This window comes from Sminthopsis crassicaudata, chromosome 6 (assembly GCF_048593235.1).
Source record: "Sminthopsis crassicaudata isolate SCR6 chromosome 6, ASM4859323v1, whole genome shotgun sequence".
Taxonomy (NCBI): domain Eukaryota; kingdom Metazoa; phylum Chordata; class Mammalia; order Dasyuromorphia; family Dasyuridae; genus Sminthopsis; species Sminthopsis crassicaudata.
In genome coordinates this window covers 250,489,291-250,508,276 of record NC_133622.1, presented here as the reverse complement: position 1 = coordinate 250,508,276, position 18,986 = coordinate 250,489,291, and the positions used below count along the sequence as shown (strand labels likewise).

At 50.1% G+C, this 18,986-nt stretch overlaps 1 protein-coding gene across 1 annotated transcript; it reads right to left on the bottom strand.

Moving 5' to 3' along the window:
• Nucleotides 1-4,949: 4,949 nt before the first annotated feature.
• LOC141546412 (solute carrier family 22 member 20-like) lies at nucleotides 4,950-18,981 on the bottom strand. The gene is made up of 10 exons (XM_074274206.1): nucleotides 18,025-18,981; nucleotides 17,839-17,942; nucleotides 15,786-15,940; nucleotides 14,111-14,279; nucleotides 12,535-12,658; nucleotides 11,704-11,819; nucleotides 10,548-10,762; nucleotides 9,924-10,032; nucleotides 6,302-6,505; nucleotides 4,950-5,293 (listed from the first exon to the last, which is right to left on the bottom strand). The coding sequence occupies exons 1-10, from the start codon at nucleotides 18,397-18,399 to the stop codon at nucleotides 5,194-5,196; spliced, it is 1,671 nt and encodes a 556-aa protein (XP_074130307.1). The 5' UTR covers nucleotides 18,400-18,981; the 3' UTR covers nucleotides 4,950-5,193.
• Nucleotides 18,982-18,986: the final 5 nt, after the last annotated feature.

The window sequence follows — 18,986 nt, the reverse complement described above, 5'->3', positions numbered from 1 at the left end:
CTTCTGGGCCACATAGTTTAAGGGTACAGATGAGCTTTATGTCCCATATGGTTGTGAGGATCAGTGCAGGAATTAGAACATTTGGTCTGTAGAAGAAAAGCCTGGGGGAACATGTAAGCCGTCTTCAAGGATGTATCTGGAGGGATGGCACATGGAAGATGGCAGCCCCTGAGCCCTTGTTCTGGTGCATTCCCCTCTATACCAATCGCCAATTACAATGACTCCTTCCCCATTATCATCAGTAGCTCCTAGTGATCAGTGTTCCAGTGATCATTTAACCAATTAATACCAGTTAGCCTTTACAAAGAGGGAGTCCCTGATGAGATATAGATACAGAAGTTATAAAAGTTCCCCTACCCCAACGCCCAGGGGACACTCTCCCCTAAATCACTTGGTCCCTGGAGAGCGTAGGCCCAAACTTAAAGCCATTTCCCCAAAGGTTCATTCACCCGCCAAGGCCCCCTCCAAGCCCGACATAGCCGATGGATGAGCCGCTGTCTCTCCTTCTTGGCTATCTTTGGTCCACTCTCCTGCTGGGTCAGGCAGGCCTTAACTGACAAACTTCTGACTCTCAATTTCAAATCCAGATTCCAGTTCCAGACCTTTTTATGCTCCCAAGCTTACCCCCTAGACCAATGCTAGAACTAGACTGAGTGAGGACAAAGATCTCAGAGAACAGAGACCAAGATTCACTGGGCACATGTTGGCCCAGAAGGGGAGATGGAAGGCCCAAGGCTCTCCTCTCTTTCTCTGTGTATCTCTGTATGTGTCAGTCTGTCTGTCAGTCTGTCTGTGTCTGTATGTCTCTCTTTCTGTGTTTCTGTCTCTGTGTGTATGTGTATTCCTCCTTTTCCTCTCTCTCCCCCTCCCCCTTTATTTTTCTTTTCCTGTCTCTCTTTGTATCTGTGTCTCTGTATTTTGTAAGGAGTCCCAGTTCTATCGCAGCAGCTTCTACTCATGGTAAGCACAAGAACCTGCCCCTCCCCAAGTGGGGACTGCCTCAAGAGAGTGCACTAAGGCCTGGGCTTATTGAGGAGGCCACATACGCCAACACACAAATACACACAATGGATAGACTTGTTTGGTCCCATAGGGCAGAGTAAGGAACAAGGCCTGGAGTCAGAAAGCGGGCAGTGACCTAGGCTGAATAGGGGAACGCTTCCCCTGAATAAGAGCCATTCTAGAGCGGGCTGGCCTGCTTCCACAAGTGGAGGGCTCCCCTTCCTTTCAAAGCAAGACCAGAGAATTTCTGGCCAGGGATGGGAACAAGGCGGTTCTTTCTGGGTAGGGTCAGCCTCAGTAGCTTGGAAAATCTGTGATTGCCAGGATGCAGCTATGTCTACACAAGGAACACAAGGGAATTCAAGGAGAGAGGGGGAGCACCAACAATTGGAACAGGAGCAAAGGCCTTCCACCATTCTAAAAAATAGAGGCCGAGAGAGGCTGTGTGTCAGGCATGGGGAACAGAGGAGGTAGGATGTCAAGATCAAGAAAGAGCTAATAGGGACAGCTAGGGGGCGCAATGGATAGAGCACCAGCCCTGAATTCAGGAGGACCCAAGTTCAAATCTGGTCCAGACACTTAACACTTCCTGGCTGTGTGACCCTGGGCAAGTCACTTAACCCCAGCCTCAGGGGGGGGGAGGGGAAGAGCTAATAAGTGAATTTGGTTATATCAGGATTGAACCTGGAATTTCATGAATGTTGGAAAATCCCATATGAGAAAAGACTTCTACCAATCAGGTCACCACCTTCTCTGAAATGCATGACCTTAGCAAATTGATAAAGGGTTAAATGACTAATCCAAGATCACACAAACTGGGCCCAAACATAGGTCTTCATTCTGAGGCCATCTGTATTCACTACCACAGAGACACCCCCTAGTGCAGCCAGATCAGATTCAAATACAAGTGGGGATATGTAGAAGTGTGCTTTGCAGGACTACACATGTGCAGCCTGTGTCAGATTGCTTGCCTTCTCGAGGGATGGCAGGGGGAGAGAGAATTTAGAAATAAAATTTGGAAAAAAAAATAGTTAGAATTGTTTTTACATGTAATTGGAGAAAATAAAATATTAAATTAAAATTATTGTTTATTAATAAAATATCAAATTAAAAAACAAATTATTTAAGAAAATAAATAAAAATAGAATGTTTTTGAGTGTGGTTAACAATATGGCATTCTTACTCTTTCTGTTGTTTGCTTGCATTTTATTTTGCTTCTCTTTTTTTTAACTGGTTTAATTTGATTTTTCTTGTGCAACAAGGTAACTATATAAATATGGATGCATAGATTGGACTTACCATATATTTCTACCATGTTTAACATATATTGGAGTACTTGCCATCTAGGGGAGGGTGTGGGGGAAATGGGGGGAAGTGGAACATGAGGTTTTACAAAGGTTAATGTTAAAGAATTATTCATGCATGTGTTTTGAAAAGTAAAAAAAAAGCTTTAATAAAGGGGAAAATGTATTAATTGGGGGAAAATACATAATGTTTTCATTTTCATTTCAGTTTCAAAAACTAGGTCATTCTACAGCCCACGGGAATCCCTATATATAGTGTGGTGGCCCCCATTTTAATTTGAGTTTGACACCATTGGGGCTACATCAAACTGTAAAAGGAAGAAATATGAACTAATAATAGCTAACATTTATATAGTGTGTATTATGTACTAGGCACTGTGACAAGGGCTTTACAATTGTTGTCGTTTCATGTTCTTCACAATCCTGAAAGACGGGTACTATTATTATTATCCTTCCTTTACAGGAGTGATGGGAAAACTGAGGCAGAATTAAGGTCTCATCTAAAGTCACACAGCTGGTATCAGATTTGAACTTTGGACTTCGGGACTCCAGGCCTCTTCTTCTGTGCACTGGGGACCTCCTAGTAGCATCTTAGAGAGGAACCAAGACACTGGCCCACTAGGAGCAACACAGTATCCCTCAAGCCCTGCCCCAGCAGAATCAATTCAGAAAGCAACAAACTTTCATTGGCAGCTACCATGTGTCCCAGAATGCAACAGATGCAAAAACTGAAACAAAATAGCCCTGAAGCTTTCTAGCGCGGAAATGGGAAACTAAGTAACTTAGAGCAGGGGTGGAAGGGGAAGGAGGCTTGTATGGCTGGAGGCCCTGAGGTGAAACCAGAGAGAGTTAGGGAAACACAAGTTGGAGGCCAGGAGGGAGGGTATTCCCGGCCTGGGCAAAAGCACCAGGCAGGCGAAGGGCGGGCAGCCTGGAAGAGCAACAAGTCACCTAGAGGAGCCAGAACAGAGAGGAAATGAGGGGAGAATGTGCAGGAAGTCTGGAAAGGTGGGTTGGAGGCAGACTATGAACAGCCAGACTGGGGGGCTCATATTTTAGTCCCCAAAATGGGGAGCAGCTAAAGACTGCTGATTAAGGTCAGACTTTAGGAGCTTTGTTTGACAGAAGTGGAGAAGAATGACGTGGAGGATCTCAGAGCAGATTCACCGACTATGAGGCTCTCTCCAATCCATCCAGCCTACCTATCATCTCCATTTTACAAAGGAGGAAACTGAGGCAAACAGTTTGCCCAGGGTTCACCCAGCTGAATAATCACTTGAGGCCGGACCCAAATTCCAGTCTTTCTGACTCTTAAAGTCCAATGTCCCCAACCAGTGATTGTCCGGCATTGGGTGGAAGGCCTCCAACCAGAGTATCCTTCCACTTCCCAAAGCAGGTGATTTTTTGGTGGGGCAGGATAAATTAGCTGCTCAGAGGACATTAGGAGGGCCTGGGATAAGGAAGGTTTATTCATTTGCACTATTATGGTCATTGTGTATATTTTTCTTTTGGTTCTACTTAGTTCAGTATCAGTTCACACAAATTCATTAAAATACCATTATGAAACACATTTTCTTGGTTGTTTAATGGGAGCTGCTAATCTTGGAGGGGAGGGTTCAAAAAAGCCTGTAATCCCAGGCTCACATTCTCTCCATGATGGTCTCCACCCAAACCACACTTCTCTGGCATGGCTCCTAGACCCCCACCCACCTTCTGCTTTAAATAATCATTTAAACTCAAGAGCCCAAGGCCCATCTGGGTAAAATAAGAGTGAGCATGAAGGCTCTCTGGGGAGAAAAAGGATTCCAAGGCACAGGAAGGGCTCTGGCACTGGGGTCAGGAGACCCACCTGTGACAACCAGCTCCCATCCTTCCTCATGGGCAATGCAGGGAAGGCTCCTCCACCCCCAAAGCCTCCTTCTCCTCAGCTGAACTTCCTGTGAGAAGGAAGAAGTCCAGCCCTCTTGGATTTTTTGTCAATATTATCAAAAGGGATTGTCCTCGTTGATTTTTGTCCAGCCATGTTGTCATCCATTTTTTCCTTGCACATTGTCTCTCCTCATAAGTCCAAGGAACCCTTGATAACGTGTTTGTCTTTATTCTAAAAGAGATGGCCACCATTCTTTTTAATAACCTGTTGGCCTTGTTAAGGATTAAATTCCCTCTCCCTCCCCCCAACTACTTGATAATGCTCTCAGCTGAGTGATGATTGTCCCAGGGCTGGAAGAGATCTCTCATTTTACAAATTAGGAAACAGTTAAAAAAAAAAAAAAAAAAAACCTTCCCAAGTGACACAGAAGGTGAAGGGGGAGCCAGGATTTTCTGACATGTCTCCAGTTCAAAGTTGCTGGGCTGAAATTGCCTTGGAAACCCAAAATGCTAGAGAGATGGAAGCAGGGATCATGGGACATCAGCCAGGAAAGGCCCCATTCCCTAAGAGGATTTTGTAGGGATTCTATTGGGCATCGGACCTTGGCCCTCTGACCTTGGGCACTCCTGGAGGGATATTCCTACACATTTTCATTGGCAATTGATGATTGGTTGCTTGGCTTTCATATCTCCTGCTGGATTCCCCTTCCCTGTGCCTGTAGCCCTGGGACACGGAGGCCACGGGAGTGTAACAGATACATACACAGACAACTATGAAGATCAATTTAATTCAATTCACATTGGAAATTTTGATGAACATCTGGGAAATCATTGAGGAAGATGGCACCATGCCCTTCCCCCATGGCCTCACGCCCTTCCCCATGGCCCCAGCACCAAGTTCAGGGCCAAGGCTCTGGTTCCTTCCTCCAAAGGATCTCCCCCAAAGCAGCCTGCCCCCACACACACCCAGAGCTTCTTGTCACAAACAAGCAGGGCCTTCCCAAGGACTCCCTCCAATTTAGACAGTTTCTTTGATGTGAGAGGAAACCCCGATGGGCTGTAGGCTTATTTCTTCACTCTTTTCTTCTGTAACCTTCTGGGAAAGGCATCCTTTGGCCCTAATGAAAGCAAAGGGTAGAGAGAAAGAGGCACAGAATGAGAGAACCTCAGAGCTGGCAGTTAAGACTCCAACGAATGCCTCAACAAGACTCCACAATGATAATATAATGAAGTAAGTGCTTAATAAATGATTATCTTGTTTGGGAAGGAATGGAACGGAATTTCTATGAAACACAAATATTAGAAATTCAGAGAAATGTGGGAAGATTTTTGTGAACTGATACTGAATTAAGATAGTTCAACCAGGAGAAAAATATACACAGTGACCATACCTGTAGATGAATAATCCCTCCTTATCCGGGACCCTCCCAATTTACCCTGAGCAGCTAGTTTAGCCTGCCTCACCCAAAAAATTCCTGCTTTTTATTTTGCATTTTTATGTATATGTATTATTAGTTCTATTGGACAGACCCTATTGAAAAACACTGCCTCCATTTTTCATTTCTTTGTTTTGAGACAATCTGGGCTAAATGGCTAGTGCTTAAGATCCTAAAACTAGTATGAGGTCGAATTTGAATTCATATCCTCATGACTCCAGAACTGGTGCCCTGTGCCATCGAGCTGCCCCTTGAGGGCCGGTAGGACATTTGTGGCTATATTGCTAGGACTTAGCACAGGATCTGGTACATCCTAGGACCTTTTCTTCAATGTGTCATCTTAGAAAGTTGCTAAGAACACAGATAATTTAAGGGTCTGCCCAGGGCCACACAGCCAGGATGTGTCTGAGGCAGGACTTGAACTCAGAGGCCAGTTTTCTTTCCTCTACATGCCCCTGCCTCTGGATAAATTCTGCAAAACCAAAGAAGCAGAGCCAAGGCAGGGGGGCATAGCTACTGCAAAAACATGAGGAACCGTGAAGAATGGACAAAGTCTTGAGGGAGGACTTGGGGGATGGGGGAATATTCTGCTCTGAAATTTGTTATGGAACAAGTTTCCTTGGTGGTTTAATATGAGATGCTAATCTGGGGGGGGGGGACATGCAGAAGAACCTGTGACCCCAGGCTCACCTTTTCTCCATTGCTTCGATGGTCTCCACCAGGGGCAAATTGCGAGTCTCCATGAGGAAGCAGACTGCTATCCCGGCAAAGATGGCGGTAGCCCCAAAGATTACGGGGGGCAGGACGGGATGGTACTCTCCCAACATGGAGACCAATGGGGCCGCCATGCCACCCAAGCGGGCATTCACGGAGACGAATCCCATGCCCATCTGCCTGACAGAGCAAAGTCAGTGGATTAGCAGGCCAAGTCGTGGGGTTGGAGGTCTGCAAGGTTTGAATTAGGTCCTGAGACCCTCGAGAAGGAAATGAAGAGAGCAGGGCAAAAAAAGTGACAGGTTTGAGCTTGAGAGATGGCCCCCATTGAGGAAAAAAGGCCATTGACCAGGGGTAGAGGCTCTGGGTCAAAGGCTTGCTTCACTACCTGTGCCTCTAGGCCACCACTGGAACTACTCCATCCCTCCCCGTCCCTCGGACCGGACCGGATCCTTGCTGGGATCTCCAACAAGCCCCCAGGGCCAGCCTCTCCTTTCTGAAGGTCAGAGAATCCCTCCCCGTCCCAGCCTCTGCCTTCTTCATCAGTGACTCTGGAGTTCTTGTCCATGGTCCTTTCAATACTGTGGCCTCCTCAGCTCCCACAGCCTGCGTCCTTACTCTACTCAGCTACTGACCCGAACTCTGAGAGTTCCCTCGATTACACTCTCCCATTCTCCCAGCTCTGCCTCAGCTAAACTCTCTAATCCTGTCTTTTGTCCTCCCATTGACCACAAACCCGTCCCTCTGTCCCTCCCTCTTCATCTCTCACCTTCCTCTGCTCTTACTTTGCTCCCTTTATAGCCTTGACTCTAGTTGATCACATCAAATACACTCTGGCCTCTGTCTTGCATCCTTGAGAATCCTTGCCTCCCTCCCATTCACACCCTGATAACTCTCCACCCTAGGCCATCCCTACCATCCAGGTCTCTACTTCTCTCTTGCTGTTATATGGAAGCTACTCCAAGACTGAAGTTGCCGTCAGTGCCCTCTCTAAATGGGAAAGCCTCTCTCGCTGCCCTGGTTAGAGGCCCGTCCTCCACTGCTCTAAAGAAACTACTCTTGGGACTTATCAGGGACTTTTTACCTATGAAATCTGAGGATCTCCATTTGGTTTTCATCTTCTTCAACTTCTCATGGTTTTGGACACCATTGATCACCTTTTCCTCCCTTGGTTCCTGTGCTATTATCCTCTTCTATCTGATAATTCTTGCTCACTTGTCTTTTCTAGACCACCATTCATTGTCTCCCCAAGCTCTGTCCTAGATCATCATCATCATCTAAATCTTCTTCTCCTCCTCCTCCTCCTCCTTCTTCTTCTCTGTCTGTCTTTCTGTGTGTAATCTCTGTCTCTTTATCTCTGTCTTTATTTCTCTCTGTCTCTGTCTCTCCCTCTCTGTCTTTCTGTATGTCTCTTTGTGTGTCTCTCTTTCTCTGCCTCTCTCTCTCTCTCTCTCTCTCTCTCTCTCTCTCTCTCTCTCTCTCTCTCTCTCTCTCTCTCTCTCTCTCCCTCTCTCTCTCTCTCTCTCTCCCCCCTCTTTCTCTCTCTCTCTGCCTCTCTGTCTCTCTGCCTCTCTCTCTCTCTCTCTCTCTCTCTCTCTCTCTCTCTCTCTCTCTCTCTCTCTCTCTCTCCCTCTCTCTCTCTCTCTCTCTCTCCCCCCTCTTTCTCTCTCTCTCTGCCTCTCTCTCTCTCTGCCTCTCTCTCTCTCTCTCTCTCTCTCTCTCATCTCTCTCTCTCTCTCTCTCTCTCTCTCCATCTCTCTCCATCTCTCTCTGCCTCTCTCTCTCTCTCTCTCTCTCTCTCTCTCTCTCTCTCTCTCTCTCTCTCTCTCTCTCTCTCTCTCTCTCTCTCTCTCCATCTCTCTCTGTTTCCTCCCCCACCTCTCTCTCTCTTTCTCTCTGTCTTTGTCTCTCTGTTTCTCTCCCCCTCCCCTCTCTATCTTTGTCTTTCTGTATCTCTCTGTCTCTGTCTGTCTCTCCACCCCCTTACCTCATTAGGCTCCTGGATTCAATGACCACTTCCATGCAGATTACTCCCAGATTTTCTCATCCATCCTAGTTCTTGCTGACCCGCTGTCACCCAGTACCTGGCAGACATCTCCTTAGCTGGCCCACCAGCATCTCCCCTTCCCTCATAAACTTTTCCTTCTCCAAACTTCCCTAATTCTATTGGTGACAACAACCAATCAACTTGCAAGCATTCATGAAGCACCTACTATGTGCTTGGTGTTTGACAAAGAGAAAATGAAATCAGAATGTATCTCTTTACAGATAAGAAAATAGGAAAGCTCTCCAAAGGAGCCAGCTTATTCCTGGACCTGGAATCTCCTTTGTATGGCGTGCTCTGGGGTGCAGAAACTCCCTCTGTCAATGAAGGTGGGGCCTTCTTTGTAACTTAGTCTTAGGGAGTTGTTACCTCAAACTCAGAGACATGAAGTAAAAAGAAAGGTGCAGGGTCACCCTGCCAGGAAGCCTAAAGCTGGGATTTGACCCCAGGGCTTCCCAATTCCAAGTCTGGCTCTCTGCATGCTGTGCCATGCTGTCTCTACACAAGGTAGAGGGGAGGTCATTTGGGAGTGAGGGGAGGCTTTAGTAGTGGAAAGGAGGTAGGGCATCCCAGGTGTGGGGGCCTGTGGGACCCCAGGCTCAGTCTGGTTGCTTCTCCACTGCAAGATCTCCTGATTCCTTTCCCTCCTGTCCACTCCCAGGGCCACCGTCCCAGCTAACGCATCAGCGCCTGTCAACTGCACCACTGTGTGGCTATTGTTCAGTTGTGTCCAGCTCTTCGTGCGCTCATTTGGGGCTTCCTTGGCAAAGATACTAGAGTGGTTTGCTATTTCCTCTTCAAGCTCATTTTACAGATGAGAAAACTGAGGCAAATAAGTTAAATGACTTGTCTGAGGACAGCTCTGAACTCACGAAGACGATGAGTGTTCCGGACTCCAAACTTGGCGCTCTTTGCCCTAAGGCACCATCTGGCGGTTCTAATCGGTGTCTCGGTTCCACTCCATCCTCACTCACCCCGGTGGCAAGGCCATCCCCTTCCAGCCCATCTCTCCCCTTTTTGAAAAACGTTAGCTGTTCCTCATTGTTGCCGGAGTTGTTGGCTCTGACTTCAGCCTGATTCCCACTTACCTCTTCAGCCTCGACTCCTATCGTACTCTGGGTTCCAGCCAAACTAGACTTCCGTCCCCAAATTTGTCCACAGGCCTTTGTTCACGTCATTGCCTCTGCCTGGAAAGCATTCGTTCCTCTTTCCTCAACTCTCAGCATCTTTCTCTCCCTTCAAGGCTCAGCTCAGGTGCTACTTCCCCCTTCCTAATCCCCCTCCTCCCCTGCTGACTGATGCTTTCTCCCACCTCAAACGATCTGACACTGACCGCCCAGTGGGATGCAAGAGCCCCGACAACAGGAAATGTTGTCTTCCCTTCATATCCCCGATAGCAATCGGAAGCCATGGAGACATATTTGTTGAACTGAATTCTGATCAGGAAAGAGGATTTGGGTCTGGGGAAGGCAGACGGTCCAAGGACTCTGGCCCCCTTCCAGGATACGTTTGTGGGCATCTGCAGGCGAGCTAGCAGCCCCTCCTGCTGCCTACCTGACCTGTGTTGGGTACAGCTCCCCTGCAAAGAGGTACACAGAGATGAAGGAGCTGGCCAGACAGCCCTTCCCCAGGGCCGCCTGGGCCGTCCTCAGGGTTTGCATGTCTGTGGAAGAACGCAGAAAAGGAAAGCCATGAGCAGCAGCCAGGAAAGGGGGGAGGCCGGGCCAACAGGCCGTGTCAGTCCCTGAGAAGGGGGGATGCCAGGCCAATGGGCCACATTGCTCCTAGTTCCAGAAAGGACCCAGAAATAAACACCACCTCCATTTTCTGCCCATACCATCCCTAGAGTCTGTCTCTCTTTGTCTCTCTGTCTCTCTCTGTCTCTGTCTCTCTATCTCTCTCTGTCTCTATTTCTGTCTCTCTCTGTCTCTTTCTCTCTCTTCCCCTCCCTCTCTCTCTCCCTCTTCCTCACCGCCATTAACTGTGAAAGTCATAGATCCTTGCATTATTAACACCTGTCGCCAGATGTTGCTGAGATCGACATCTCCCGAGCTTCTCTTTTCCCTCTGAAATCTCTGAAAACAGGGGCCCAAAACACTGCAGCGCCCCCCCCCCCCCAGGATCCTTGTGAGACTTTGCAAGCTGAGAAGGGAAGGACTCTCCGCTCCTATGACTCACCTTCTGGGACAAACATGTTGGCGATCACCATGAATCCGGCCAGGATGAGGAATGAAGCCACGGTGGCCCGGCGCCCCACGTAAATCATCGTGGTGGTGGAGACCAGCATGGCCGGGATGTCAATGACCCCGAACATCACCTGGACCAGGTAAATGCTGAGCCCAAACTTCTGTAGGTCCATGGCCAGGCCATAGTAAGCCAAGGAATTGGAGAACCTGAGAATGACAGTGGAATCCTCTGCTTAGCCCCATGCCCCCTTGGCTCACTTCCTGGCTTTGTTGTTAGTGCTCACCCCTTGATGCCTCAGTTTCCCCCTTTCCAAGCAGCTGCTCATGACTGCCTTCCATTCCCTTCCCCTCAGCCACTCATTTCCGTGCGTTATACACTGCAGACTGGGTATGTAAGCTCCTTGAGGGCAGGAAACATCTTTCTTTTTTCTTTATCTCCAACATCTGGCATTTAGTAGGTTCTTAATAAATGCTTGTTGATAAATTTCAGCCCCTGGGAAGATTCTTCCAGCTCTAATTGAGAACAATCGGGGAGGAGGGGAGTTGGCCAGAGTCCGGTCTAGCCTTGATTCTACAAAAATTTTTCTAGGAGTGAGAGCCATCCCAGAGTGGAAGGTGGAGGCTGCCTGAGGAAGGGCTGAGCTTCCCCTCTCTAGAAGTCTCCAAACAGAGGCCATAGAGCCATGGGTGCTGAAGTGTCCTCCACATGCCCAAGTCCTTGTAAGAAAGAGATCTGCACAGCTCTCCCCTGGCTAGCCTAGAAGTTCCTTGAGAGCAGGGGCTAGCTCGGAGTTGTTTTACATTCCTGCTGCCCTGTATACAGTAGATGTTTCATAAATGATTGTGGCTTCATTGCCTACATTGATACTGAAGTAGGTTCCTTATGCTCTGAGATACTGTGATTCTGGTCAGTGGGAGCTGGAAAGGCACCAGGCCTTGTGGATGGGGGTCAGTCATCTACCTGGTGATTTTCCAAGCTGGCAGCAGTTTGCCCCTACAGGGTCCACTCCCTCACCGCAGGATTTCTCAGATGCTCTATTCAGGGGACACCAGATTGTTCCTTCAGCACCAAAGGATTAGGGGAAAGAACAACCCCTCCCATCCCAAGGACGGATCAAGGATGCTCGAGGATGGATCCCACCACCTACCAGACAACCATGAGGCAGCAAGTGACCTTACGAATGGCTGGGGTCCGAAAGAGGTCCAGGACAGAACTGGAGGGCCGACCCCCTGAAGACTCACTCTGCATGTAGGCATTCACCACCTGGGGGAGACGAGACCCTTGAGAAAAATCAGCAGCTATCGCACGGAAACATCCCAGCTGCCTCTGCTTCCCCCTGTGTGGAGGAGGACAGACATCACCCAGCCGACCCCAGATGTCAATCTGGAAGTGACCTCACTGGCCATCAAATCCAACCCTCTTCTTTAGAAATGATCCAACAGATTACATAGATAGACTGTAGTAGAGGCAGAATTGGAACTCAGGTCTTCTGTCCTAAGCCATTTTTTTTTCATGCTACCTTACTAATCCCCCAATGATCGATCAGCCTCCAAGTGACCTCTTCTCAGAGGCCAGGTTGGAGCCTGCCTCATGGGCCACAAGGAGACTGGCCATGGATGAGTGACTCCAACCAGCTTCAAAGATCCACATCAGCACTGAAAGACCCTGGGCCTCTCTCTACCGCCTCCAGAGACTTTCCCAGATACTGACTTCCAGATCCTTCCTGATGATTACATCTTAAAATCTGAGTGGAACCGGGGAGGGGACTTATTTTCTGAGTCCTGGGACACTCGATTAATTGTCCCAAATCAGTCATGTCTGCCCAGGTGGAATCGGAGCCAGGACCGGTCACCAGAGCCTCCCCACCACCACCCCCGGCTTCTCCCAGCCCTTCAGTTTCAGAGAGCAGCCTCCAAGGAACATAAAAACAGCCCCCATGCTCTCCTGGCATGCATGGCCAGTTCTGCCCTCCCGTCACCTCCTTAGTGAGTTGCTGTCCTTCCTCCCTTTTTCCATTTAGCCTGGCCACTTTGCGCAGGTTCTGGATGGCTAGATGGGATTTTCCGTGGAGGAGGAGCCAGCGGGAGGACTCAGGCAGCCACCTAAGGAGACATGGCAGTGAGTCCAGACTGGCAGCAGGAAGCTTCAGTGGGCAGTGCTTCTAATACCAGCCACCCTCCTCTCTTTTTTGGTCACAAATTCTGCCCCTGGGAAAAGTAGCAAGCAAGCAAGCCATCCAGGAGCATTTATTAAAAGCCCCACTATGTGCTAGCCCTACTGTGCTAAGTACCTAGTGCTAAGTAAAAGTGCTGTTCTAGCTGCAAATGTGTGTGTGTGTGTGTATGTGTGTGTGTGTGTGTGTGTGTGTGTATGAAAGATAGAAAGATGGCTGCCTGCTTTAAATCCACCACTTTCTACCTTACTACCTAAGCAAATCACTTCATCTCTCTGGGCCTCAGTTTCTCTAGCTGTAAAATGAGGAGAGTAGATCAATAGCCTCTCAGGTTGAGTTAGATGTATCTGGGAGGGGTGGGAAAGCCTCTGGGGTTAAGGGTTAGATGTAGCTGGGAGGGGTGAGGGAGGCACAATGAGCCAGGAGGAGAGGTTTCATGTAGCACTGGATCGGAGCCCGGAGATCCAGGGTTAGGGATGGGGGGGGGGGCGTAGCTGCAAAATAAGGCATCACTGACAGATGAAGCAGCCGATCACTATCTGGAGGTCTGGGGTTTGGTTGGGTTTTCTAAAGCTGGCTGGCTGTAATCTGGAACATTTTCTAAGTAAACCAGAGAATGAGAGAGCTCAAAGACTCCTGGGAGGATGGGGAGCTTCCCTAAGTTAGGGGCAGGGAGCTGCTGGTCAAGCTTGGGGCTCATAAAGCCAAGCTGCACTAACCAGGGAACGCTGAGATTGGGGGTCGTACCCTCAGGTGGGTGCTGGTTTCCTGTCTCCTGGAGGGGGGAAGGCGCATGCATAAAACTGGAGCTTAACAAACTGGCCCCTCAATTCACTGCTAGGACCAGCCACCCAATAACCCGGCATCTCGACACCGAGTCTAGAACCCAGCCTGATATTAGGTAGGACGCGGTACAAATTGAAGTCTGAGGAACTGGCCAATTTGGGAATGAGCCCTTCCTTCATTCAATCAGCCCGTCAGCTCTAAGCATTCTGGGTAAAATAGCAGAGCCGCCTTCCAAAGCTTCCCTTCGGCTGACGCCAGGACTGGCTTCCTCAGCGCCCTGCCTTGCCCTTCTCACCCTGCTAAGTCCCAGCTCTACCCATTCTCCCCGCTCTGAGAGAGCACCTAGTTCCTTAGGGCATCGTTCCTAACTCAGATCTCAAGGCCGGGCTGGCAGAGTATCTGAATTCTCTGCTGGGGACTATTCTCCCCACCCAAGGTGACCCTGGGAGCTGAGAAGGGTGGGAGGGTGAGGATCCCTGCACTGGAGGGTGAGCTGGCCACAAGAGCTTTGTGCCTGCTGGGGGCAAGCTCCACACCCAAGGGACATCCCTCATCCCCAGTGTGTCCATCCCCCCAACGCTCCCCTCTGACGTACCAAGAGTACAGGAAGATGACCAGGTAGGGGGCCGAGACGGCAAACTGCAGCCATCGCCAAGACCGGACCAGGTAGGCAACTCCTGCCAGCACGATCTGCCCCAGGGTGAAGGCATAACCCAGGAGGGCTCCAGCCACCGTGCGCCCTTGGGTGGGCATCCACTCCACAACTGGGGAGGAGCAGAGGTGAGATGCACCAATGGGTGTTCACCGGACGCACCCGATGCCGCCGAGACAGCAACGGGCCAGGAAGATGGGCCAAGACACAGAGGAAATGCAAAGTCCTGAACTGCCATTCAGAAAGTCACCCCCACCCCCGCCCAGTGTCCTGCCACCCCCGAGGTTCCATCAAGCTCGGTCTGTCTTGCACCATCCCATTAAACCTCCATCTCTATTCATGTCAACAAACACTGAATCTCAAAGCACCGGCTTGCCGAGACTGATCCCGTAGGGCACCGGAGGGAAGAGTCAGAGCAATGGGTACAAGGAAAAAGTCAGCTCAACATTAAAAAGCAATGAGACCCCTCTGACAATGGAGGGGCCAAGCTCCCCTCCACTGGAGGCTAGACGATCCTACGCCAGGGAAAGGATTGTTAAATTTTCACTGTGCAAGCACTACAAACCAGGATGTGATTGAGCTTTCTGCTGATTGTTTAGACTTAAGAAATGGTGATACTGTAGTTAAACATGAAAGTATGTATGTCTTGTGTCCTTTTTTTCCCTCCAAAAACCAGTTGTTAAACATTTATCAGCACACTCCCGGCCAAAGAAAGGACCTTAGAAGTCATCTAATCCAATGCCCTCCTATTTACAGATGAGGAAACTGAGGCAGACAGCGGTTAACCAAGGTGGTTTTGAAACTGCAGACCTTAAGCTCTTTCTGCTGGACCACACTGCCTCTGTTTAAGTAGAGGCTGGATTTAGAAGGTAGAAGAGATGCCTCTACTGAATGGGAAGAAATTGGATTCCAGCTTCTTTCCAGCCTTAAGATTCCCTGACTCTAATTCTCGAATTATATCTACTACATCTGAACGATGAATGAATGAACCCACTTCTCAGATTCTCTTTTCTTCCCCTTCCCAGGACCATGAGACCCTTAAATGGAACCTGAGGCTCCCATATCCCCCTGCCTTGCTGTGAACCTTTCTCAAAGTCAAGCGCTTTCCCCAGAGTGAACCTCTAATCCGTAACAGGAGACGGAGTGGCCCGGATGAGACTGAGCCTGCCCTTCCCATCAGTCACAGCCCAGCCTCAGGTGCTGAGCCACTTGCCAGAGTCCCCTGAAGCTGGCCAGGAAAAAGGATTAACTTGGAACACTTGAGTGTGGAGGACAAGGTCCAGTGCGCTTCCCCCCCTCCAGCTGGGGTGGACATCCTGGTCCCAGGGAGGAGAAACTGGTCCTGTCTGCACCCCCAGCCCAGACTACAGAGAGGTAATAGAGGGAGCCTGGGAGCCAAGCTCTGCCTCTCACTACTCTTGGACAAGTGGCTTCTACCATGTGCTTCTGGGAGATGAAGAGGTGGGAAGGCAGGGCCACGCCTGGCAAACGCATCCGACCTTCCCCACCTTGGCCCCCCAGTCCCGGCCCCCACTGAAAGGGTGAAGGCCGCCCCATCTCCCCTTCGTGCCTCCCCCAGCATTCTGGATAAAAGCTCACTCTATCTCCAAAGACTCACCTAGAGAAAGGGAGTTGAGAATGATTCCAGAGAAGGTCATGCCCGTCAGAAAACGAAACACACAGTAGACCACGAAGGAGCTGAAGTAGGCCGTGCAGGCCCCAGCCACGGCAAGCTGCAGGTAGGAGCACATGAGGGGAGCCTTCCGGCCCCACCTGAGCCGGAGTGAGGGAAGGACACAATCAGGGACTGGCCCGGCTGTCCAGAGGCAGGATGGGCACCGGTCGGTGACGTGGGGACAAGGGGCTCTGGCTCCCCCCGGCCTCATGAGGGTAACTCCCAGGGTGGAAAATCTCTCCGCTGGGATGGCTCTGTCACTAAGTCTGTAACTCAGTTACAGTCTGGGCCTTGACTTGGCCAGAGCCCTCCCACAGGATGCTCTTAAAAGAACAGTAGACTAAAAGTCATTTTTAAAGATAAACTTTGTCTCTTTTAATGCAGTGATCACTGATAATAAGAATTAATACGGACATGGGGTAGTTATGGGTGCACTCTGGGAGGCAATAAGTAAAGGAAAGCATTTCTGCCCCCTGGAGTCATTCACTGAAGGGGGAAGCTCACCCAGCCTCTGTAGGGTGCATCCCAGCAGTGACTCCTTGTCAGGGATGCACCATCTCAGGGGCCCCCGAGGTCCCTGCCAACTCCCGGGTTATCTGCCTGTATGACTCTGATTCTCCAGCAGGGTACCCTGAACCAAGGCCCCCCGGGAAAGACCGACAAATGAGCAGCTGTCAGGGGGGTGGTAAGTGAGGGTTCACATACCAAGTTAGAGCACATGGCCTCTGGGGATGCTTCCTACACGGCCATTCTAAGCAGAGACAACAGAGAGCGGCCAAGGAGGATTCAAAGGGGAAGACAGAGAGGGACAGAGAGACAGAAAGAGAGTAAGAGAGACAAAGGAAAGAGAAAAAGAAGGAAGGGAGGCAGAGACAGGGAGAGAGAGACAGAGAGAGAGAGAGAGAGGAAAGAGAAAAAGAAGGAAGGGAGGCAGAGACAGGGAGAGAGAGACAGAGAGAGAGAGAGAGAGGAAAGAGAAAAAGAAGGAAGGGAGGCAGAGACAGGGAGAGAGAGACAGAAGAGAGAGAGAGAGAGAGAGAGAGAGAGAGAGAGAGAGAGAGAGAGAGAGAGAGAGACAGAGAGAGAGACAGAGAGAGAGACAGAGAGAGAGAGAGAGACAGAGAGAGACAGAGACAGAGAAAGAGAGACAGAGACAGAGAGAGACAGAGAGAGACAGAGAGACAGAGAGAGAGGAAAGAGAAAAAGAAGGAAGGGAGGCAGAGACAGGGAGAGAGAGACAGAGAGAGAGAGAGAGAGAGAGAGAGAGAGAGAGAGAGAGAGAGAGAGAGAGAGAGAGACAGAGAGAGAGACAGAGAGAGAGACAGAGAGAGAGAGAGACAGAGAGAGACAGAGACAGAGAAAGAGAGACAGAGACAGAGAGAGACAGAGAGAGACAGAGAGACAGAGAGAGAGAAATGAGGGGAGGGGAGGGGAGGAGAGGAGAGGAGAGTGAGAGAGAGAAAGAGGGACAAAGGAGAATGAAGGAGAAAGGAGGGAAAGACAGAGAGACAAGGAGGGACAATGGATAGAGAAAAAGAAGATAGAGAGAGAGACAGGGAGAAACAGAGAGAGAATGAGAAAAGACAGAAAGAGAGATAGAGAGGAGAGACAGAAAGGAGAGGGACAGAGACAAGAAAAAAGACAGAGACAGACAGAGAGAAGAAAATGGAAGAAGAAGAAAAAAGAAAGGAGGAAAAGAAGGAAAAGAGAGAGAGAAGGAGGAAAGAGGAAGGAAAGAGAGAGAGAGAGAGAGAGAGAGAGAGAGAGAGAGAGAGGAGAGAGAGAGGAGAAGAGAGAGAGAGAGAGAGAGAGAGAGAGAGAGAGAGAGAGAGAGAGAGAGAAGAGGAGGGAGAAAGGAGAGAGAAAGAAAGGAGGGAAAGACAGAGACAAAGTGAAAGAACAACAGACAGAATGGCCTTCAGTACTGAGGAAGGAACCTCCACAGAGGAGAATCAGGGAAGGGGAAGGACGAGGATGGGGGGTGGGGGTGGCCCACCTGTCTGCCACACTGCCAAACACAGCTGCCCCCACCAGCACTCCTGCCATGTAGACTGTCTGAGCCAGGTCCCTCTTGGGCCTTGCATCGCACACCAGATCCCACTACCAGGAAAGAACAGACTGTGAACACACAGCCTCCCAGCCTCCCCAGCCTCCAAGGCCCAGGCCTGAGCGTCAACCTCACCTCGGTCACAATGGTGGAGGGGAAGACGCTGTGATCGTAGGTCCACCCATCTTCACAACCCTCGGTGGCCACACCGGTGACTGTGGCATTGGGGTCTAGCAGCTCCCACTGAGGCTGGACAAAGCGCAGGCAAGGTTCCGGCCTCTGGTGCTGGTCCGCAGGAATGGACACCCGCCACCAACCCTCCACTGTGGTGTTGGCGCCTCCGGTCTCATTGGCGTGGCCCCGGCAATGGTGCAGAGGCACAGCGGCTGTGAAGTTCTGGAGAAAATTGTGGCAAGCTAGAAGGGAACAGGGGAACAGGAGCAGGGCCGTGTACAGCATCTGGAAGCGGCCCACCCCGCCCAGGGTGTCCAGCAGCTCCGTGAAGGCCATGGCAGCAAAAACCTAGACAGCAGGCCTGTGGGTGCCAGCAGCCAGTCAGCCTTTGGCAGGCATTATGTAAGGGAGCCCCCCGGGCAGGGATGGAGGGAGGAACAGCCCGAGGATTAGGACCTGAGCTCAGGAGACTCTGATTACACCTCATGGGGAGCCTCGGATGTCCAGCCCAGGCCCAAGGTCTGCTGGCACCCAACTCCCTCCAGCCTCCACCCTGTCTCCTTGCAGGCTCTCGGGGGTAAGCCGGCGAGGACCTCATCCAACTCCTTCATTTTACAGATGGGGAAACTGAGACCCAGAGAGAGAGAGAAGGAGGGACAAAGGAGAGAGAAAAAGAAGGGAGGGAACGAAACAGGAAGAAACAGAGAGAGACAGAGACAAAGAGAGAGAGAAAGACAGAGACAGAAACAGAGAGACAAAGAGAGACAAAGGAGAGAGAAAAAGAAGGGAGGGAAAGAGACAGGGAGAAACAGAAAGACAGAGACAAAGAAACAGAGAGAGAGAGAGAGAGAGAGAGAGAGAGAGAGAGAGAGAGAGAGAGAGAGAGAGAGAGAGAGAGAGAGAGAGAGAGAGAGAGAGAGAGA

Coding starts and splice junctions, on each gene's coding strand:
- LOC141546412 (XM_074274206.1), bottom strand. CDS start 18,399: ATGGCCTTCACGGAGCTGCTGGACACCCTGGGCGGGGTGGGCCGCTTC. Junction 10,763..11,703: donor TGCTGCCTCATGGTTGTCTG/GTAGGTGGTGGG, acceptor TGTCATTCTCAG/GTTCTCCAATTCCTTGGCTT. Junction 10,033..10,547: donor CAACATGTTTGTCCCAGAAG/GTGAGTCATAGG, acceptor GTTCTTCCACAG/ACATGCAAACCCTGAGGACG.